General features: G+C 38.5%; 1 protein-coding gene across 2 annotated transcripts in view; it reads right to left on the bottom strand.

The window, feature by feature from the left end:
* Positions 1-314: 314 nt before the first annotated feature.
* The window catches only part of LOC145764948 (arsenite methyltransferase-like), a 41,936-nt gene continuing 23,222 nt past the window's right edge, over positions 315-19,028 (bottom strand). For both annotated transcript variants that reach the window (XM_082576656.1, XM_082576657.1), the window contains 8 exons: positions 10,093-10,151; positions 7,482-7,750; positions 5,392-5,528; positions 3,856-4,007; positions 3,290-3,421; positions 2,778-2,896; positions 1,430-1,564; positions 315-621 (listed from right to left, as the gene is read on the bottom strand). In XM_082576656.1, coding sequence (XP_082432782.1) covers positions 577-621; positions 1,430-1,564; positions 2,778-2,896; positions 3,290-3,421; positions 3,856-4,007; positions 5,392-5,528; positions 7,482-7,750; positions 10,093-10,150 — 1,047 coding nt within the window. In that variant the 5' untranslated portion in view covers position 10,151 and the 3' untranslated portion in view covers positions 315-576. The remainder of the gene's footprint in view (positions 622-1,429; positions 1,565-2,777; positions 2,897-3,289; positions 3,422-3,855; positions 4,008-5,391; positions 5,529-7,481; positions 7,751-10,092; positions 10,152-19,028) is intronic.

Genomic DNA, 19,028 nt, shown 5'->3' with positions numbered 1-19,028 from the left:
GCCTGCTGCAAAGGCTTTGTTATAAAAAACAGCTTACTGGTAACTTTTCCAAGGTCTTATAAATAAGTATTCTTTAAATATACTCTACGTAACATTTGCTAACGGTCTTCTGTAGCTCGTTGTACCAGCTGCACTATAAAACTTTCTACGATTTAAAAAAGAACCACATGTTTAAAGCACTACAAACTACCGCCCTGGTAGTGTCATGAGAATAAAGCAATCGCTGCGAGCCTTCATATCCCCTTCTCTAGATATCCCTGAGCTAAATTAGGTAGTGACTACCTGTCTAGCATCCGACAAAACACAATACCACATCGTAAAGCATACTTTTATACATGAGAAATCACATAAACACTTATCATGAACTATGAAATCGTAATTGAGACGAGCAATGGCGACAGTTCCGCATAGCAGCATATTAATGGCAAGCACCACAGTAGGCTAATTATCGGGAAGTACGGGAACAAAACAATTATCTCAATGGAGCAAAGTTGAAATATACAACTTCTTTGCAGCAAAAAGCAATAATGCATATCGACTATGACGATGAACGTTTGTAGTCTTTACGTTCGGCAATTAGCACTGGGTGCTGGCTAGAATCTCGAACGGATTTTCCACAGGCTGTAAAAAAATTACAAAAACTTGTTAACTTCTGCAGTTAGCCTACAGCATGGAAAAAAAGTGCTTGTGTTGCAGTAACGAAAAATGTCACCTGTAGTGGTGAAGGCCTTGGTACGACTCTTATAAGTGCCGGCTCGACACCGCTTTAAAAGCATTCGGATGTATATTTAGCAGGACATTAGCATGGCTTTACAATTTATGGTCAGCAGTGGGCTACCACAGGCTGAAAACGACAATTTACTTACTCCACGGGTGATAAGACATAGGCACACAAACATGTGGTCTATCATTTGGGGTTTCCTACCACAAATGAATGTATTAAACTCTTGCAGTGATACAGCACGTACATTTCTATAATTAAAGATGATAAGACCACACGTTTTCTGTACAATTATCCACCATAAGGGAGAAAAAATGCTCAAAGGAAGTTTATAATTTAGCAGCTAAATATTGCGCTGTAAACACATTATTGTACAATGTACATAGGGACAGTAGAATATCGGGATGCGCAACTACATCCGCTTTTGGCTTATCCGCAACACTAGAAGGGTTACGATTTTTTCTGATTTACAAAATAATGTACATTTTTATAGGTTATATAAGAAGAATGAAGTTGGTTTTAAAGTAATTTAAGGTTTTTAGTTGAAAACAAGCGAGCAACAAAGCGTGAAAAAATGTCAAATTGGCAATTGACCCTTCTAATGTTGGCGGGACAACGGAGTTGCGCGTCCCGGTATCTACCGTCCCTATATTGTACAGTATAGTGTACCATTTCCTCATTCCAAGCATCATAAACTTTCACGTATACCTCACTCTTCTCATCGCTGGTGGTGAGCTTGTCAAAAGCGAAAGCATCACTAAATCTAGACTTTTTAAGAATTGCACAAATGTTTCCATCCGCTTCGACGGCTTTCCCATTTTCAAAAGTATTGCGCCAATCAAACTACAAAAAAAAACTTTTCAAATCAAAAACAGTGTTTCGGTGGATAAGAACTATAGCTATATCACGTAGGTTTTTTAAAACCGACGATACATGCAACGGTAAACCTAACGTGTAATTGGTTTGAATCTTTATTCTCGGACCGGAAAAGCCTCTGATAGAGATTATTTCTGAAAGTTTAAATACTTGCAGAGGCTTTGAACCACTGACGCAGGGTCCGTCACTGAAATTCACAGAGAGAAATTCTGATTGTGGAAGAGTCGTTGTCTTTGAATCATTCCATCCATCAGGTGCCGCTGAATGGAGAGGTGTCCTTAACATGTGTTGCTCAAGGGGGTCGGATAATTCCTATGAGAGATATGAGTTTCTTCGTGCACAAAGTCGGGCGATTAAACAACTGCGATTTTTGGGGGACAAGAAATTTTAAGTTTTTTCCTTGATGATTGTTATCTAGCATGAAACCTAAGGAAACATAACCTATAGGTGTTAGTTTCTACTGTTTATGTATAGCTTTATTGCAGTGGCGTAGCCAAGGGGGGGGGGTTTTGGGGGTTACAACCCCCCCCTTTGGCACGCTTGTGACGTCACGATATTGAGAATGATGCTTTCAGTCTAAAAAAAAATTGCCTAATTTTAAACAAAATTGCATTAAAAGAGCGAGTTTTACCAATACCAAACATTCAAACATCTCAGCCAGGAATTAGCAACAAGAAAACATAGAGACTCAGCTTTTTTTTTCGAAAAATGCCAAAGAAAATATGATCTTATCCTTTTGCTATGCTACCGGAAAGCACCATTTTACAGGAATATTCGTACCCACATTTTTGTTGAAAATGCTCTCAGAATGCACCAAATTCAAAGTAATTTTTCAAAAATTTCTGGGGGAGGCCCCCCAGACCCCCCGCCGTTGGGTGGGCAAAACCCCCCCCCCTTTCAAAATTCCTGCCTACGCTACTGCTTTATTGCAACTATACAGAAATGTGCCGGAAAAGTCTTTATATCAGTCGTTCCCAACCAATTTTGATGCATTCCACGTCTCTCATTTCGTAAACTTTTTTAAATAGGAAGAGTAGTTTTCAGAGTGGCTCAAATAGCATATAGTAGGTGGAACTACTATCCTAGTCGCCCCTTCCAGCCGTGTTACAAAGTAATGATCAAGGTTAATGCATCAACGCTAGTGAAGATATTATGCGACGGGATAATTAATGACATTTACCTTGAGACGTTCTTCGCAGGCAGTGACAGAACCATTGTAAGTAACTTTGCAAGGAGTTGTATCCATTTCTTTAGGGAGCTTAAACATTCGATAGACAACAGATACAAATTTCGCGTCCCCTAAACATAGTCTTATGAATTGAAATTAACACTACCTTGAAAGTAGAATATAATTAGACATGGCAACATTGAGCAGGTAGTCTTGCTAATAAATCATTGCGATATTCTGTGACTGACCTTTCTTGCAAGCAATAATTGTATTCGCCTACACTTTAGGTCAAGTGTCAGCATAATTTTTATTCTTGGAATGGATGATGATCAAGTTATTTACAAGATGTTGCATTTCGATTAGACTCGAAACGCTTAACAGGGTTTTCAAAATTAAGTAAAAGAGAATTAATATAAGTGCATTTCTTAAAAACACTTCATAGTCTGAAGAGCATTCTTCTCAAAAGTAGACCTACATAAGAAATGAATCAAAACTTTATGCGAAATTTATTAAATATCGCTTACCGACCAATTCCTTGAGTGCTGGTTTGCAGATATTGTAAGGACTGCACTTCACAGCTCGTGGTTGTTCGAATCCAACTTCTTTGGCAATTTCAAACAACTTTTCCCACTGCAGAGCGCCAGTGATTCCCTCACCTTGAATACAAAATCAAATTGGTAAAATATCATTGATTGACCACCTACCATGCAGTTGTACAAGGTTTGATCGTAAGTGGAAGATATTCGAAGCAGTAAATGTCATACAATGTAATCAACTAACCATGTAGCTTTCACACACTTAGCTTGAGTCCTTTAATATAATTAATCAGAACCACTTTTGTGGTTTATCAAACCTGGCAAACTATCATTGAGTCACGGGCGATGAAAAAGTTAAGTACAGTCGTGACTATCTAATATAAAGAGCGTAACAGAAAAACAATCAAGACATACCGAAGATCAATAGTTGCAGCAAACACCTATGACCATTTTGATTCACTTTTATTGTATTGTCTTGAGTCGGCTAGCTGTGAAATGCTTCTATTGCTTGACGGAGAAAAATTAAAGTTAAAATATGAAAGAAAGTGATTCACCCCACAACACTGTGTTTGTTTTCAGTTCTTGAGGTAGTTCTTTTTCGCCATATACATCACTGAAATACAATTCGCCACCATATTTCAAAACGCGATATGCTTCTGCGAACACTTTTTTCTTGTCGGGACAAAGATTTATCACGCAATTTGACCTATAAAAATAAGCAGCTTTGTACAAAAAGAATTTATTCAAAGCCCAATAGGTATGGTGTTCAAACAATTTTTCCAGTTCTAAACACTTAAAAGCTTCTTTTGATAGATTGCTGAATAGGATCAATAGACGATGTTTTAATGTGTCTCAACTTCAACATATACCAGAACTTTGTTTCTGTACCGAAACTTCAAACCAAGAGTTAGAAATTTCTTGAATTAAAGCACGTTCGGTATCCTGATCCCAAAAATAAAGTGCTGGTAGCAGATTGGGTTAAAAACGTTATTTTTAGACGTCGTTTTTATTAATCGGTTTTGTTTAGGGATTGTAGATCATAGGGATGCGAAACTTCATCCGCTTTTGGCTTATCCGCAACACTAGAAGGGTTACGTTTTTTTGTAATTTACAAACTATTTTACTTTTTATGGGTTATATAAGAAGAGTGAAGTTGGTTTTAAAGTAATTTAAGGTTTTTAGTTGAAAGCAAGCCAGCAGTAAAGCGTAAAAAAATGTCAAATTGGCAATTGACCTTTCTCATGTTGAAGGAACAACGGAGTTGCGCGTCCCGTAATGTACCGTCCCTAGTTTTGTTGTTGGTTTTTATCCGTTTTATTTATGTTTTTTAATACTATTTTTTCAACAACTGTTTTCAATTATTTCAACAAAGAACTGCAAAAGAAAGTGTTGAATTATAGCTGCTAAATAACTAATCGGTGAAGTCAAGAAGATTTTAATGAAAAGTTTAGTGACGAAGTTGTATATTGGTAACTTTATCGATGTCTTGATTATTTCAGAAGAAATATTTTAGAGAAGCAAAAGTACAAACTGTGTTCCAACATTTCAATTTTAGACAGATTGTTGGTGTAAAAAAAAAAACGATTGCTTTAAAAAAAAAAACAGAAAAAACGTCTCCCATATCTAGTAGCAGTAGCCTACATAAAAATTAATCACTAATACAGTCTATATGTAAGCTTTATATGTTCATTCCAAGAAATAAGCTTTATTAAATTAATAAATGAAACAAGTGGCTTAGTGGCATGTTTAGAGAAAATGCTGCCTGATACTGAATTCTTGTACAAATTCATTTCGAATGTCTTTCTCTTTTGTAATTTCAATTGTACTTATTGTTAAAAGCTAGAGCGTCTGCTTTTAAGTCAGGATATGCAACTTCGATACCCGGTTTCAACAGTTGGGTCATACATACAAAAAAACTGTTTCAAAATGATGAAAAATCTTGTTTTTGCTTGGCACTCAGTAAAGAAATCGACACCGTAATTACTCTCTGAAATGTCTGTATACAGCAGCTGCGCTGACACTGCAATGCTAAAAGTGTTTTGCAAGTCTGTTCTGTAATACTAAAAATCAAAGAAACTAAAAATTCTTACACAAGAATATCTATAGAATTATCTTCTATCCCAAGTTCTTCAAGGTTTTCAATATAGCCTTTCAGAAATTTAACATTAGATTTTTCATATCCAAAAACTTTGGTGTGATAGTCAATATGACGATTTGCAATTTCAAGCTGAAACAAAAACATATCAAGATTTTTTCATGGAGCAGATACAGTAAAACAGCTACAAAAATCGATGTATCACTAAAGGCCAGCAAGGTAAACAATAAACTTGATGAGCTTTTTTGCTGGTGACGTTTATAGCATAAAAGCATTGGCTTCCTCACAATTACAATACAAAGGAATGAAGAATGAGACAGTGCAATCGACTTTGGCAAAATTAAAGCAACGAGGTTTCTTAAATACTTTTAATTTTTCGTGAAGTTTTTGTGTTTAAAATGCATTATCTCGATAGTTTAAAGCTTATTAAAAACGTTTGCAAAACTTTTAATGATAGATGGTTGGTTTTGAACCTTCATCTTCGGACTGACAAAGCATTGATAGGTTTAGAGCAGTGGTTCTCAAACTGGGGTCCGCGGTCCTTTTGGGGTCCGCGAGACAATTTTCTGGGTCCGCGAAGCACCTTCCGGCAAAATTAACACGATCCCGAAGAAAAAAATTTTGTAGGAAGTAAAAATTTTCAGGCAACTTATTTTCCAAACCAAACTTAACAGATATATTTTAGTAAGCTGGTTTGTCATCCTTCCACACAGTTTTTTAAGCCCGGCCTTTCGTTTGATTGTGATAGCCTTTGTTTCGTTTCTATCGACTTTGTGACATCAAGGACTGCATAGTGGTGACGTACTTTTACAACAGTCGTGTTTACCAGATCAAGAACAGAATTACGAAATATACTTGACTAAAAAGGGGTTAGGCGAAGTTTATTAAGGCTGGTTATTTTTTACTGATTAAGTTTTGAATTGAATGCATTTTCGAACTTATAGCTTTTTTAGCCTCAGTCAAACTCAAATTAGCCTAAAATTAAGAACTTTTTCACTTTACTAATTGAATTTTTAAGTTAAATTTGAGTACAAAAAGTGAAAATGGTTCAGCCTCGAAAAAAATTAAGATTCAATGATTCCTATGTTCAATTTGGTTTCACTGCGATACATTCTGAAGGAGAAAAAAAAGCCGCAGTGCGTGCTGTGCTGTAAAGTTTTAGCAAGTTCTGCTCTAGAACCTAGCAGGCTGAAAAGACATTTGGTAACACATCAAGATCATATTGAACCAAACGGAACCTAACATAGAACTGATAACACCCAAGCAGATGCACCCATTTTATTGACGTGTGCATTTTTAATTGCATATAACAAATAAACTATTAATCATTTGCCGTTTTTGCGCTAATTTGCCTTAAGTTTTGGAGGACCGAGAGTCGTTGAAAAAATCGCAGGTTTGAAAAAGTTTGAGAACCGCTGGTTTAGAGGCTCTTGACGCAGGGCCGGTTACCGAGACTGACAAAGTGAAGTTTCTGATTGTTGAAGTATTTTTGCTGGGGATTTATTTCATCCATTAGGTGCCGCTGAATGCTCAAGCGCACACTCCCGAGACTCAAACCAGCGCCGCTTGATCTTGAAGCTTCTTCGTTCACGAAGTCACGCGCTAACCGAGCTATTGGGGTGGACGATAATATAAAGAATAAAGATTGGCTTAAACTAACAGTCACTTTCACTTTTTTACGTAATCATTCTCGATTACACGTCAAATATACACATTCAATAACATTTGAAATCGAATGCAAGTGTCAAAGTAATCATAAGTACTGATTTTTACATAAAGTGAAGGAGAACTACGTTTAGTTTACTTGTTAAACATGGAAAAATAGCACACCATTTTACATACATTTACTTCATTTACTTGAAATAAATGGATATAAGTCCATAGGCAACGTTTACACTACACCACAATAGGCTACTAATAATATTTCATCTGGTTTGCCACCTCTTCAGTGTAAAATTTTAGAAAATCTCAACATTTGCAAAAACAAACCGGTATAACAAATTTGTCACATTGACGGGAGTCACATCAATGACAGCCACGCAATTGAATTGAAATTGAACAACAGCAGGCTTGACTATTTTGTACCTGTTCATCTGTCATATCAACTCCAATCACATGTCCATCTTTGCCAACTAAACTACTCAGTGCATAACAATCCCTTCCACTTCCACTGCCAAGATCTAGAACATTCAAATTTTCTAGGCAGTCTGGAACTGCTAAGCCACATCCATAATATTTTGATATGACTTCATCATGGACTAAACTCAACACTTTTTGCATGTGCTTTGGCAGTGTTTGTGTACCTGTGGTGCAAGCTGATGTTTGCAAATCATCAGTACCTTTCAATTTTTTACCTGCAACATGAACAAAAAGTTGTTAATGAAATTGCAATTTGAATGTTAGGCAATCAGCAAACAAGGAGGATGGTAGGTTCAAGATGTGCAAACAGGAACATGAAAATTACAAGGTGGAACTGTATGCAGTAATTTCCTGGTTGCAGTACCAGGCTACAGTGTAGTCCTTTCAACTTAACAATGCCAATAAAAATATTAGTATCAAATCATGCAGAAAAAAGAATGTTTTTTAAACAAAATAAACTTAAATTAGAATATGTTTGAAAAATTTATGTAGCACTTGATACAACTGTCATGAGCACAAATTTCTGCATTTCTTTCACCTTAAGACTGAAATGACTTAGATTTCAAAATGAAAGAAAAATAGATTAATCTTGTCAAACAAAACGAAAAGCAGCACAAAATAATTTTGTGTCAAAAGCTGATGACAATTAAGAGATAGGCCATGAGAAATATCAGGTAATATAATCACATGATTTCCGAAAATGTTTTCCATCTTTGATAATAAAAACAAAAGAAACGTGAGCAAGCAACAGCATATCCTGTTGTCTTAAATTTGTGTTCACCTCACTGTCAAACGAAGTTAAGTCACTTTGTTAAAGTCTTGAGAAACACTTCAGAAATTTTTTTCTTGCTTTACTTTATTAGCTGCGTTTTTTATCGCATTGGTGTTGTGGGGTGGCTATCATACAATACACATAATATTGATTATTACGCATCATTGAACATAAAGATTAGTGTATACAAGAACTGCTTGAAAAATTATTTTGAAATTCTACACTTCATTTTCTTTACAATTGAAAGTTCTTCTCTTGGTTGCTTTTCAAACTAACTTTCCCAGTGAACTTTGTTTAGTTTTGAAGTAAAAAATCTAGTAGTTCAGTTCAGTTTATTTTTTGTTTTGTTGGCGAAAAAGACACAAAAAGCAAAAACACAATAAACACAAATAATTCGCACAACAAGGATGGCAGCGAAAGACCAAAAGGTCACCAAAGTCAGCTACCACCCAAACATTTAAACAAAAGACACAAAATTAAGAACATTAACACATATATAATATATAGCACAATACTAGCACTTTACATAATACATTAACAATGAAATAACACAGGGCAACATAAAAAAAACTGTGTGGAGAAATAAGCGGATGATACGTTTCAGGAGTGATCATTGTACAAATTCTTTAATAAACATTTATATTTAAAAAACATTATAAGACTTTTCTTTTATTTCTTTTGGTACTTGATTCCATAGTTTCACTCCATTAAAACATAGCATTATCTTACCAGAGTTTGACGTTGTAGAAGGCAAATATAAATCATTCTTTTGGTTCTGACGGGTTTTATGATGGTGAATTTCGTTTACAAAAATAAAGCAGCCAGCAAAGGCCCGGGGCAGCATTTTGTGCACATATTTGTACATAAATTTTGCAGTCTCTAATTTAATAATGTATCGGCAATTCTGAGCACATTAAATTGGTGATAAAGAACAGTTGTATTTGTTGACCTCGGCAAAAATAAGCAGGATCGAATGAACTTGTTTTGTAACACTTGTAGTGGAGCAAGCAATGTCGAGTTTGCTCTTCCCCAATTTATAATCGAGTATTGGATCTTGGATTGAAACAAAGCATAATATAAAGTTTGTAATATTATTAAGGGGGCAATGTATCTCAGCTTAAATGCTATGCCGCAGACCTTTGCAAGCTGCTTTCTAAGATTAATAATATGACTATCCCATGTCAATCGCTCATCCAAAGTTACACCTAGATAGTTTATACATTTCTTCCTTTCGATGGATCGGCCACTGATGGACAGACTAAAATTTTCTGCTGCACTTTTTTTGTTGCAGAGGATCATAGCAGGAATACTTTTTCATTGCTAGAAGCTACCATAGACTACTTTTCATCTGATACTCCTCAGGAGCTTACATCAGAACAAGAAACTTCTGAAATAAATCAAACCAAAAGTACTGCAGCTCCAGCAATGAAGAACTTTCCTCTTACCCTTTCAAGATCTTCACTACAACTATATCAACTCTTAAAAATCTGTTTGATGATGAGATTGAATGATGCATAGAAAATAAGATAAAATTAAAAATACTTGCCCTTGCACAATGTTCTTTCAAGTCTCTTACTGATCATTTAGTGATTACATAATTTCTAAAAATTTTGAAGGCCAATTTCCTTGCCTTAAAACATTACTTTGTGAAGATATGTTTCATCTATTTCTCACTGCGTTTCAAAATATAACTTGTTTTCCCACCAAATTTCATTTTAAACACCTCCAGTTTAGCTTACATAATGTAGTAGCCTAACCTATAATACAAATTGATCATATATATACCATAGTAATCCTTCATGTCTTTTATGATATCATCAGAATTTTTGACCTTGCGTGCCATGCTGCAAAATAAATTTATATACTAAAAGACACTTGTGTCAAATTTTAAATAAAATCCTTATAGCAATCTTAGAATAATAAAAGAATAAGAAAGTTTATTGTAAACCAAATCAAACCCTAAAACAGGATGTAAATCTATTGCAGTTACAACATAAAATAGTTAAATAAAAAATATTGCTTCAATGAGTAACTTAATCCCCGCCTTCGTATGTCTAAATTCTACGAAATCTGAGACAAGACTTCTAACACCAAATCCGCTTTCAATTCCATTCTATACGCAACATGAATTGCTGTATATCTAGATTTAATGTAGTAGTATACCTATAACACCTTTGTGGCCATACCCAGTGTCAGGCCCGGATTTAAGGGGGGGCAGAGGGGGCAGTTGCCCCGGGCCCCCCGACTTTTGAAGGGCCCCCCTATGTGGTTAAAATGTGATTTTATGTTATATTTTTTTCTTTTGGCCTTTAAAGTTTCTGCAAAATGCTGTGCAGTACTGGACTGATGCTACTGTAGACGTAGAGATGGTTTTTCGCGCCGTAGGCTTGAAAATTTTTTTTGCATGGGTGCCCCCCGATCTAAAAGTGCCCCGGGCCCCCCATCAGCTAAATACGGCCCTGCCCAGTGTACCTACTACACTGAGAAGTCTTAGAAGGGCGGACGGTTCTGTAGTTACATATCCTTTGGCAAGGTTGGCAAAAGTACCATTTTGTGGTTTGTTTTTTACATATCACAAATGGAAAATCATCACACAGGGTATATATATGTTTGTAGGCATAGGCGCCGACTCCGGGGGGGCGGCGCCCCCCGTGAATTTAGCTCGGGGTGGCTGCCCCCCCGCAAATTATTTAAAAAAAATCGTAAATCAAATGTTTCCAAGTTCAGATTTGTGTTAGTTTGACCTTCATTGCGGATCGATCTCAATTAAAAGATCTTGTTGATCTTATTTATTGCAACAAGAGCGCTGCTCCTAAGATAACAAAAGAAACAGAAATACGGTAGCTGATAAACGCCAGCATGGTGCCGTTGAAGCATAGTAACAATGATTGAAAAACGTTTTTCTTGATTTCTTCCGCTTTGTTTTTTCTTGGGAGTGTCAATAACGAGGTGCAGTCCCTAAGTTTGCTGCTTGCTCAGTTTAGTATCTACGCGTATTAAGAGCTAAAGTTCAAAGTGACCAGCATATAATTCGAAGTAGCCTACAGGCCTCAAAATTCGTTTTTGTTGACGGCGGACAAACGTGTCCGGTCTGAGCAGCTATCTCAGCGGACAAATCAAGTCTCACGGCGGACACACCAGTTTTAGCCGTCGATCGTCATGCTTAATCACTTTATCTTGATAATAATTCTTCGCACGGTTTTAGAAGGCTTTTTAAAAAATCAGTAAAGTCACTCTGAAAGGCTTTCATCAGAACAACGACTTGCGCTTGAAGAGTCAAAGCGCCGTGTAGCTGGTCAATACGTCACATAACTGATTAACTTCCACCGAACGAGGTCGTGTGGCTTATTACGTCACAATGCTCTGGGCAAGAGTCCGAAAATTTCTACACCAACGCTACTATTTTCTGCTGTGCAAAGTTTCACAGGCTTTTTTCTTTAAAGGGCGGGGAAACCCAAATTAACTTTTTGCGAGTTTTTTGTTTCAGCGTGATGTCATTGTGTACAACATGCGTTTTAGCAATAAAAAAATCCAAATTTTGTTGCCCTCGTCTCGCTAAGGCCGCGTTTGTTTGATACCCGTTTGCGAGGTCTCGCGCGCATCAAGCTGTGATGCTGTTCGCTGTGACGTCACAAGGTACATATAGTTGTGGCCAAAAGTTTAAGACCAGACTTGATTTATGACCATTTTTGCATTACTTCAAAATACTGCATCATATATTGTTTCAGTTGCATCATGTTTATGCATCATCTTATATCTGATGCAGTATTTTGAAGTAATGCAAAAATCGTCATAAATCAAGTCTCGTCTTAAACATTTGGCCACAACTACCTTGTGACGTCACAGCGAACAGCATCACAGCTTGATGCGCAACGAGACCTCGCAAACGGGTATCAAACAAAAGCGGCCTTAGCGAGACGAGGGCAACAAAATTTGGATTTTTTTATTGCTAAAACGCATGTTGTACACAATGACATCACGCTGAAACAAAAAACTCGCAAAGTTAATTTGGGTTTCCCCGCCCTGTTTATTTTTGCGTGTCATGTGAGCGAAAGTGAATTTGTCTTCCAGGGTCTTTTCTTTCTTACTGTAATACCACAACTTAACAAATTTTGTTGCATCTTGCTGTAATAACCTACTCGTATAATCTAATTTAGTAACCTACCTTGCCGTATCATTATTTCTCGAAAATCGAAGCCAGACATTGTGACGTAAAACTTGAACTAAATTGCGCGTGATTAGTGTAGAAGTACCTGTACTCCTATCGATTCTTAGCGAAGAATTCACCTTTGTTACGCTGATTCAATGTCATCAATCGTTGAAGCACGTAAAAATCGAAAGTTTTCCTCCTTGAATGGAAGCTAAGGGATACAGTATTCACATTTTCTAGATGCGCGCTAGAATGCGTTGGAAAATATATTATCGCAACAATTGTTCGTGCTATACAATGGCGATTTGTATCGCTAGTTCCTGTGTTATTTCTCGGCGGACAAATATGACCGATCTAGATGGTACTTCCCGTGGACATCACATGCTGTGACGGCGGACATGTCCGCCGTGAATTTCGAGGCCTGAGCCTACATTATAAAGCTTGGCGATATGCAATGGCAGATAGACGCAAACAAACATCAATGCTGACAAACAAACATCAGCATTTTGAATGTAAGCAATCGGACGGCTAGAAAGTTTGCCCCCCCGGCAATTTTCAAAACCCGGCGCCTATGTTTGTAGCCATACCAGGTGTACCCACTGAAATGAGGCCTAAAGACAAACGGTGTGCCACTGTCTGCAGTTACATACGGTAACCTAAAATACAGTGATGTACGCGCATACAAAAAATATTGACGCCGTCAGCGCAAACGCAAACGTTCGAAAAACTATACGCCGCATGTGTCAACGCAACTTGTAAAAAAAGTTGGCGGCGTCAGCGTTAGCGCATACTCTAGCGCAAACTCATTTTGTTTGCTAGGTGCCAAACATTCGCACGGTATAAACCACTCGAAACAACACACTTTTCAAGCCACTTCGCGATTTCTCGTTACAAGAAATTATCTTTTTGGCCGGAAGGCACATCTGGCATTGAAAATATAAGTTTTTGCCTTTCGAAGAAGAGAGCTTAAAATACTTTTCCATGTAGGGCCATAGATTTGTATTATCATGCTCCATTTCACTTGGAGATTAGTATTACCGTAATTTATTCCCTGAATACAATAGTGTAGTGTAAGAAACTGTACCATATGCCTATCAAGAAAATTCTAGTATTATACTAACTGTCGCTGTTACGGCCAATCTCTGTTCAAATCAAACGTCATATAAAACCGTTCAAGTCTACTGAATATTACGTCATGGAAGTTGCTAGAAAATGTGCCAAAATTGCACCATCGTTCATAGACTTGTGTCAAACTTGTTTGGACTTGTTTGGACCTGTTTAAACAGGAAATATTACATCAGCTTTAAACACCTGTTGGAATGACTTCATAATTGTCTTTCATTTATTGCGTCACAGTTACTTTCTACGTGAATTTGAGATATTGATATCTATTCTGGTCATTCGTAAAATGATTGTTTGAAAGTTGGCCGCACATTTAACTGTTGGCTTAGTGCTTGCTAGCTGGACAAAGGTTCCGTCTTTTATCCAAGTAATCTGTTGTGTAGTGACAGTTTAAGTGGTGTAGGCGTTGCACCCCCTCGTTTTCGGTAGCCTCGGGCTAATTTTACAGGAATACACTGTTTGAAAAGAAGTTCAAGTGTGTGTTTCTTCGGTCATTATATACAGACGAACGGATTAGGGAACTTTATGTTAAAATTTTCCCAAGAAGAGATTATGGTTTACCGCTGTGACCATAAAAAATAAAAGACGAGTTCTTGTTAGCTGGTGGGCCAAGAAATTAAAGCATAAAAAATAAAAGACGAAGTTTGTAGTTGGTAGGCTAAGAAGCACTTAGAAGCAAAGAAATAATAAAAGAAGATCTTATTGGTTGGTAGTCTAAAGAAGCAAAGAAAATTAAAGACATTTCTTCTCGGTAGGCAACTGAAGAACTTTAAGCTAAAAAGTAAAGACATTTCTTCTCAGTTTGGTACAGAAGAAAAATAACTTTGACATTTATTGGCAAGAAAGAAGATTAAAGGCAATCCATCTGTGCTTGAAGATTCAAGTGGAAGAATCCAAGCAAGTTTTGTGGACGTTTGGACTTCACATACTCGTACAGCTACGGTATCGTGCATTTAAATTCTTTTTTGTATTTTTACGGTCTTTGCAGTTAAGTATTTTATAACTACTGTAATTTTGTGTGTTTGTGTAACTTAATTTTTTAATTGTTAAATTTAGCCCTAACATTTAATATGTCTACACTCGGTGGTGACAGGGACTCGACCGCCGTCGACTCGACTGAGTTTAAGCCTGATGATGTTCTTTGCGGTCGGGCAGGCCATTCTGGGGAGGGACCCATTAACGATGAGGCTAAGTCAGTTCGAGAGGCCCGGCATCTTAGACGGGATATTTTGACTCAAATTGGGAAACTTTCTGTGGCCCTAGGTTCTTTGAGTGATAAGCAGGAACTGTTAATTTTTAGATCTAACTTATCTACTTTAGAAGAGGAATTAAGGCATTTCCATGCTCTTTTGAGTAAAATTGTTAACTCTGCAATCTTGGCAGAACTTCGTGATAGGGTAGATCCCGAATTTAACTCGTTAAAAAATAACTTCGAACAAAAAGAAAGTGATTTCTCAGATAGGTTAGATGCTGACATACATCCTGAGGATAGCGCCTCAAATGTAAGCACTAGGATGTCTGAGAGCTCGTCACGGATAGTTGCACAAATTAACCTACAGCTAAGACGAGAGGAGCTCCAGATCCAAGCCGAGGCCGAAGCAAGAGCTGCTGAGGCCATAGCGAGAGCTGAGACCATACGAGTTGAGGCCGAAGCGAGAGCTGCTGAGGCCGCCGCGAGAGCTGAGACCATACGAGTTGAGGCCGAAGCGAGAGCTGCTGAGGCCGCCCCGAGAGCTGAGGCCGTACGAGCTGAGGCTGCCGCGAAAGCCGAAGCGAGAGCTGCTGAGTTTGCACTCAAAGACGCACAGTTGAGGGCTGAACAACGTAAGGAGGTAGCTTTAGCTGAATATCGTTCTGAGTTGGGCTCCCGGCGTAGCTCTAGGAAGGGCTCTTCTAGGCATTCCAGAAGTGAACATCAATCGCAGTTTAATTTACCTAACCTTTTCCAGACGCCTGTTCAATCTGTAAGTGGACCTGTACAATTCACATGTTTTCCAGCTGTTTCAGGAGGTCTCGGGGCCGCGGCTAAGGGTCTTCCGAAGGCTGTAGAGCCAAGTTCTGCAAATTACAACCGAACTCCTCCCCCAGAGCGTACAGGTCACGGGGCCGCCATTAGCAGTAATGCTTTGCCCCCTTCAAAGTTTTCTGCGCCGCTAGTTGCTGATCGCCCAGCTACACGTAATTTAGGTGGTTGTGAGAGGCGTATCGTGTCTCCTGATTTTAACGTGTTTGAGGATCGTGATCAGGCTGTGCATGTGACTGAGCCCACTCAGCCCCTTAAGGGATATAGCTTGTCTTCTCCCGCTAAATCGAGTTCTCAACAGCAGGATTGCTTTTTTGAATACCAAAATAGTAGGACGTTCTTCGATAAGGCGGCCTTGATTGGTTACGATGGTAATAATATGCCATTTGTCTTCTTTAAAAATCGTGTTATGGCCTTGATGGCAGCTTCGCCCTTTAAGGGAACTCGTTTGACTTTGTTGCAAGCAGCTTGTGTTAGAACAGCTGCACAAACGATTGCTAATTTGGTTTCCGACACTCCTGGCTTGTCAGAGGAAGACAGGATAGAAATGTCGTTATCTCGCTTGTCCCAACGTTTTGGAGTTCGTGGAGGTCTTTTCGCAGAACCAGAAATTAGAAAGTATCGCTATGGTAGCAAATTGACTTCTATCTCTTCCAGTGATTTGAAAGAGTTTAAAGATGAATTGTCGCAGTGTTTGCTTTACGCGAAAGCTTATGGTCAGCGTGATAAATTAGAAGGACGTTTTGTTTTGGATTTGGCTAAACGACTCCCGTTTGACGCTAAGCAGCGTTATCTTGACTTTTTAGGTGATCAGTATGGTAGCACTGAGGAACCTACTTTTCAGAGTTTGTTTGATTTTGTAGTACGGGAGGAAACGCGCAAGTCGACTGATTTTAGCATTATGCTAATGGGCGATTCTGGTGAGTCGCAGCATTTTAAAAAGTTTGGCAAAGGAAAATTGCCTCCATGTCCGGTTAGGCAGACGTCGGTAAAACCCCATGATAATGTGATTTCAGGGAGTTCGCAGTACTCGACTGCTGTTGGCGCACCGCGCGGCGGTGTGGCCAGACGTAGTGACATACCGGCGTGTTTTTGTTGTTCGTCACGTGGTCAAGTTGAATATCATTTTTTGTCTAATTGCAAAGAATTTTTGCGCTTGACACCTAAAGATCGGAGAGATGTCATTGTGAAAGCTGGCAAATGCTTGAATTGTTTGCGCCAGCATATGGTTAGAGACTGTAATCATGCAAATAACTGTCGTAAGTGTGGACCTACCAACGATAGGAAACACTATTTTCTTCTGCATGATTTTTATGTGACGTCACGTGATTCTCTGGATTTGGTCGGTAAAGATGAGGCTGGTGCCAGAGTTCCTGTGCGTAATGTTAAGATTGGAAATGTTAAAGCAGCCTTTAACCGCGTTACTGCTGCTCGTGTTTTGAATCCAATGACTGGCAAATCGAAGTTGGTGTATTGTCAGCATGATCCTGGTTCGCAGTTGACCTTTGTTTCGAGTGACTTGGTGTGCGAACTTGGTCTTAAACCGTATGATAAAGCGTCGTTTAAAATGGATACTCTGGCTGGTCAGAAACCTACTTGTGCTGACCTTGTTAAACTCAACATCCAGTCGTTAGAGACTGATGAACTGTTTTGTGATATAACCTCGGTGGTTAACCCAGCTTGGGCTGACGATGTTAAAACTTTACCTCATAAACAAGATTTAAGTGGTTTCCGTCATTTTCATGACGTGAATATGTTTCATTTGAATGATTGTAGTACTGTAGATGTACTGATTGGCAATGACAACGCTTATTTGATGTGGGCAAAAGAAGAACGTGTTGGTGAAAATCGCAGTGAACCGCATGCTTTACTCACTCCTCTCGGTTGGTTGGCTTGTGGTGGTAAGTCACCCTTAGTTGAAAGCGTTGCTAAAGTGTGCAGAGTGCAGACGTCTTCAGAGTCGGATGTCATCTCTGGCTTTCAGCATAAAATTGAGTCTCGTGATATGGAAATAGCAGACCTGAATAAAGTCATTCAGGATTTGACTTTGCAAAATGAAACCTGTGAATTGTCTCGCAATGATATTTTGGCTAGAGAACTTGTCGAGCCGAATATTGAGTTGAAAGATGGTCGATTTGAGATACCTGTTCCGTTGAAGGAAGATATTGATTTACCTAACAATTTTGTGTTGGCGTCAGATAGAGCTGCTGATTTAAAGAAGAAGGCTTTAAAACAATCTGAATTCCGAGGAACTTGTGTAAATGATGTAATGTCTTCTTGTCCTGAATTGTCTGACTTGTTAAACCCTCTGGCAGATGTCTTGGCTAGATTTCGGCTTGAAAGATTTGGTTTCATGGCTGATGTGACCAAATACTTTTTTCACATTTTGGACTCTTCAATTCGTAAGCCCAATTTTATTGAACTGCTTACGTACACAGGCAGTGCCGTTCGGATCGTGAACGAACGCCCTTTGGTACCTTTGAGTGACGACCCTAGGGATTTTACTGTCATCACCCCTGCCTCACTTTTGACCCCATACTTAGACCCATACTGTGCTGTTGGGCAACCACATGATCGTGACCAATTAAGAAGGGATTATCGGTTCAATTTGTCACTTTCTCAGCAGTTTTGGAGTAAATGGATCGATTTTTACTTGCCAGGTCTTCAGGGCCGGAAAAAATGGCTAAAAATGGCCGAGAATTTGGAGCCTGGTCAACTTGTAGTGGTAGGTTCTCTCCAAGACATTGGTAAACGTGGGAAGTATCAACTTGGGAGGGTGCATGAGGTAGTTCCACAAATTAGGAAAGGGAAGCCTGTGGTTCGTAGAGCCAAAGTTGCCGTCTGCAACTATGATGAGAGTACGGGGAAAGTGAAAGTAGACTACGTGTTGAGGGATATTTCGTGCCTCGCCCCCGTAAAGAACACCTAAGTGTTAGGGTTTGAGCCTGGTTTTGTCTGCGGTGGCCGACCCTTGTCTGAGCCCGGAACAGTCGGTTATTATCGCAACTATTGTATATAGCGTCATTTAGCGTGTACCTATGGTACCAATTTCATGTATCGTCGTGTTTATTCTTATTGCTGTTCATTCTTTGCATGCCCTTTGTATTTGCGTATTAACTTAAACGTGAGTGATTCAAAAAATTTGTGTATTGTGTGTTTTATTCATTGGCTCACGATTGTCCTTCAATTCTTTTTTAGTTATGCCATGTTAGACTGTCATAACTAGGGGCCGCTATGTTACGGCCAATCTCTGTTCAAATCAAACGTCATATAAAACCGTTCAAGTCTACTGAATATTACGTCATGGAAGTTGCTAGAAAATGTGCCAAAATTGCACCATCGTTCATAGACTTGTGTCAAACTTGTTTGGACTTGTTTGGACCTGTTTAAACAGGAAATATTACATCAGCTTTAAACACCTGTTGG

The sequence above is a fragment of the Aplidium turbinatum genome, chromosome 2 (genome assembly GCF_918807975.1).
Source record: "Aplidium turbinatum chromosome 2, kaAplTurb1.1, whole genome shotgun sequence".
In the NCBI taxonomy this organism is placed as follows: Eukaryota; Metazoa; Chordata; class Ascidiacea; order Aplousobranchia; family Polyclinidae; genus Aplidium; species Aplidium turbinatum.
Note: the sequence above shows the minus strand (reverse complement) of the source record. Positions and strands in the feature narration are given on the sequence as shown.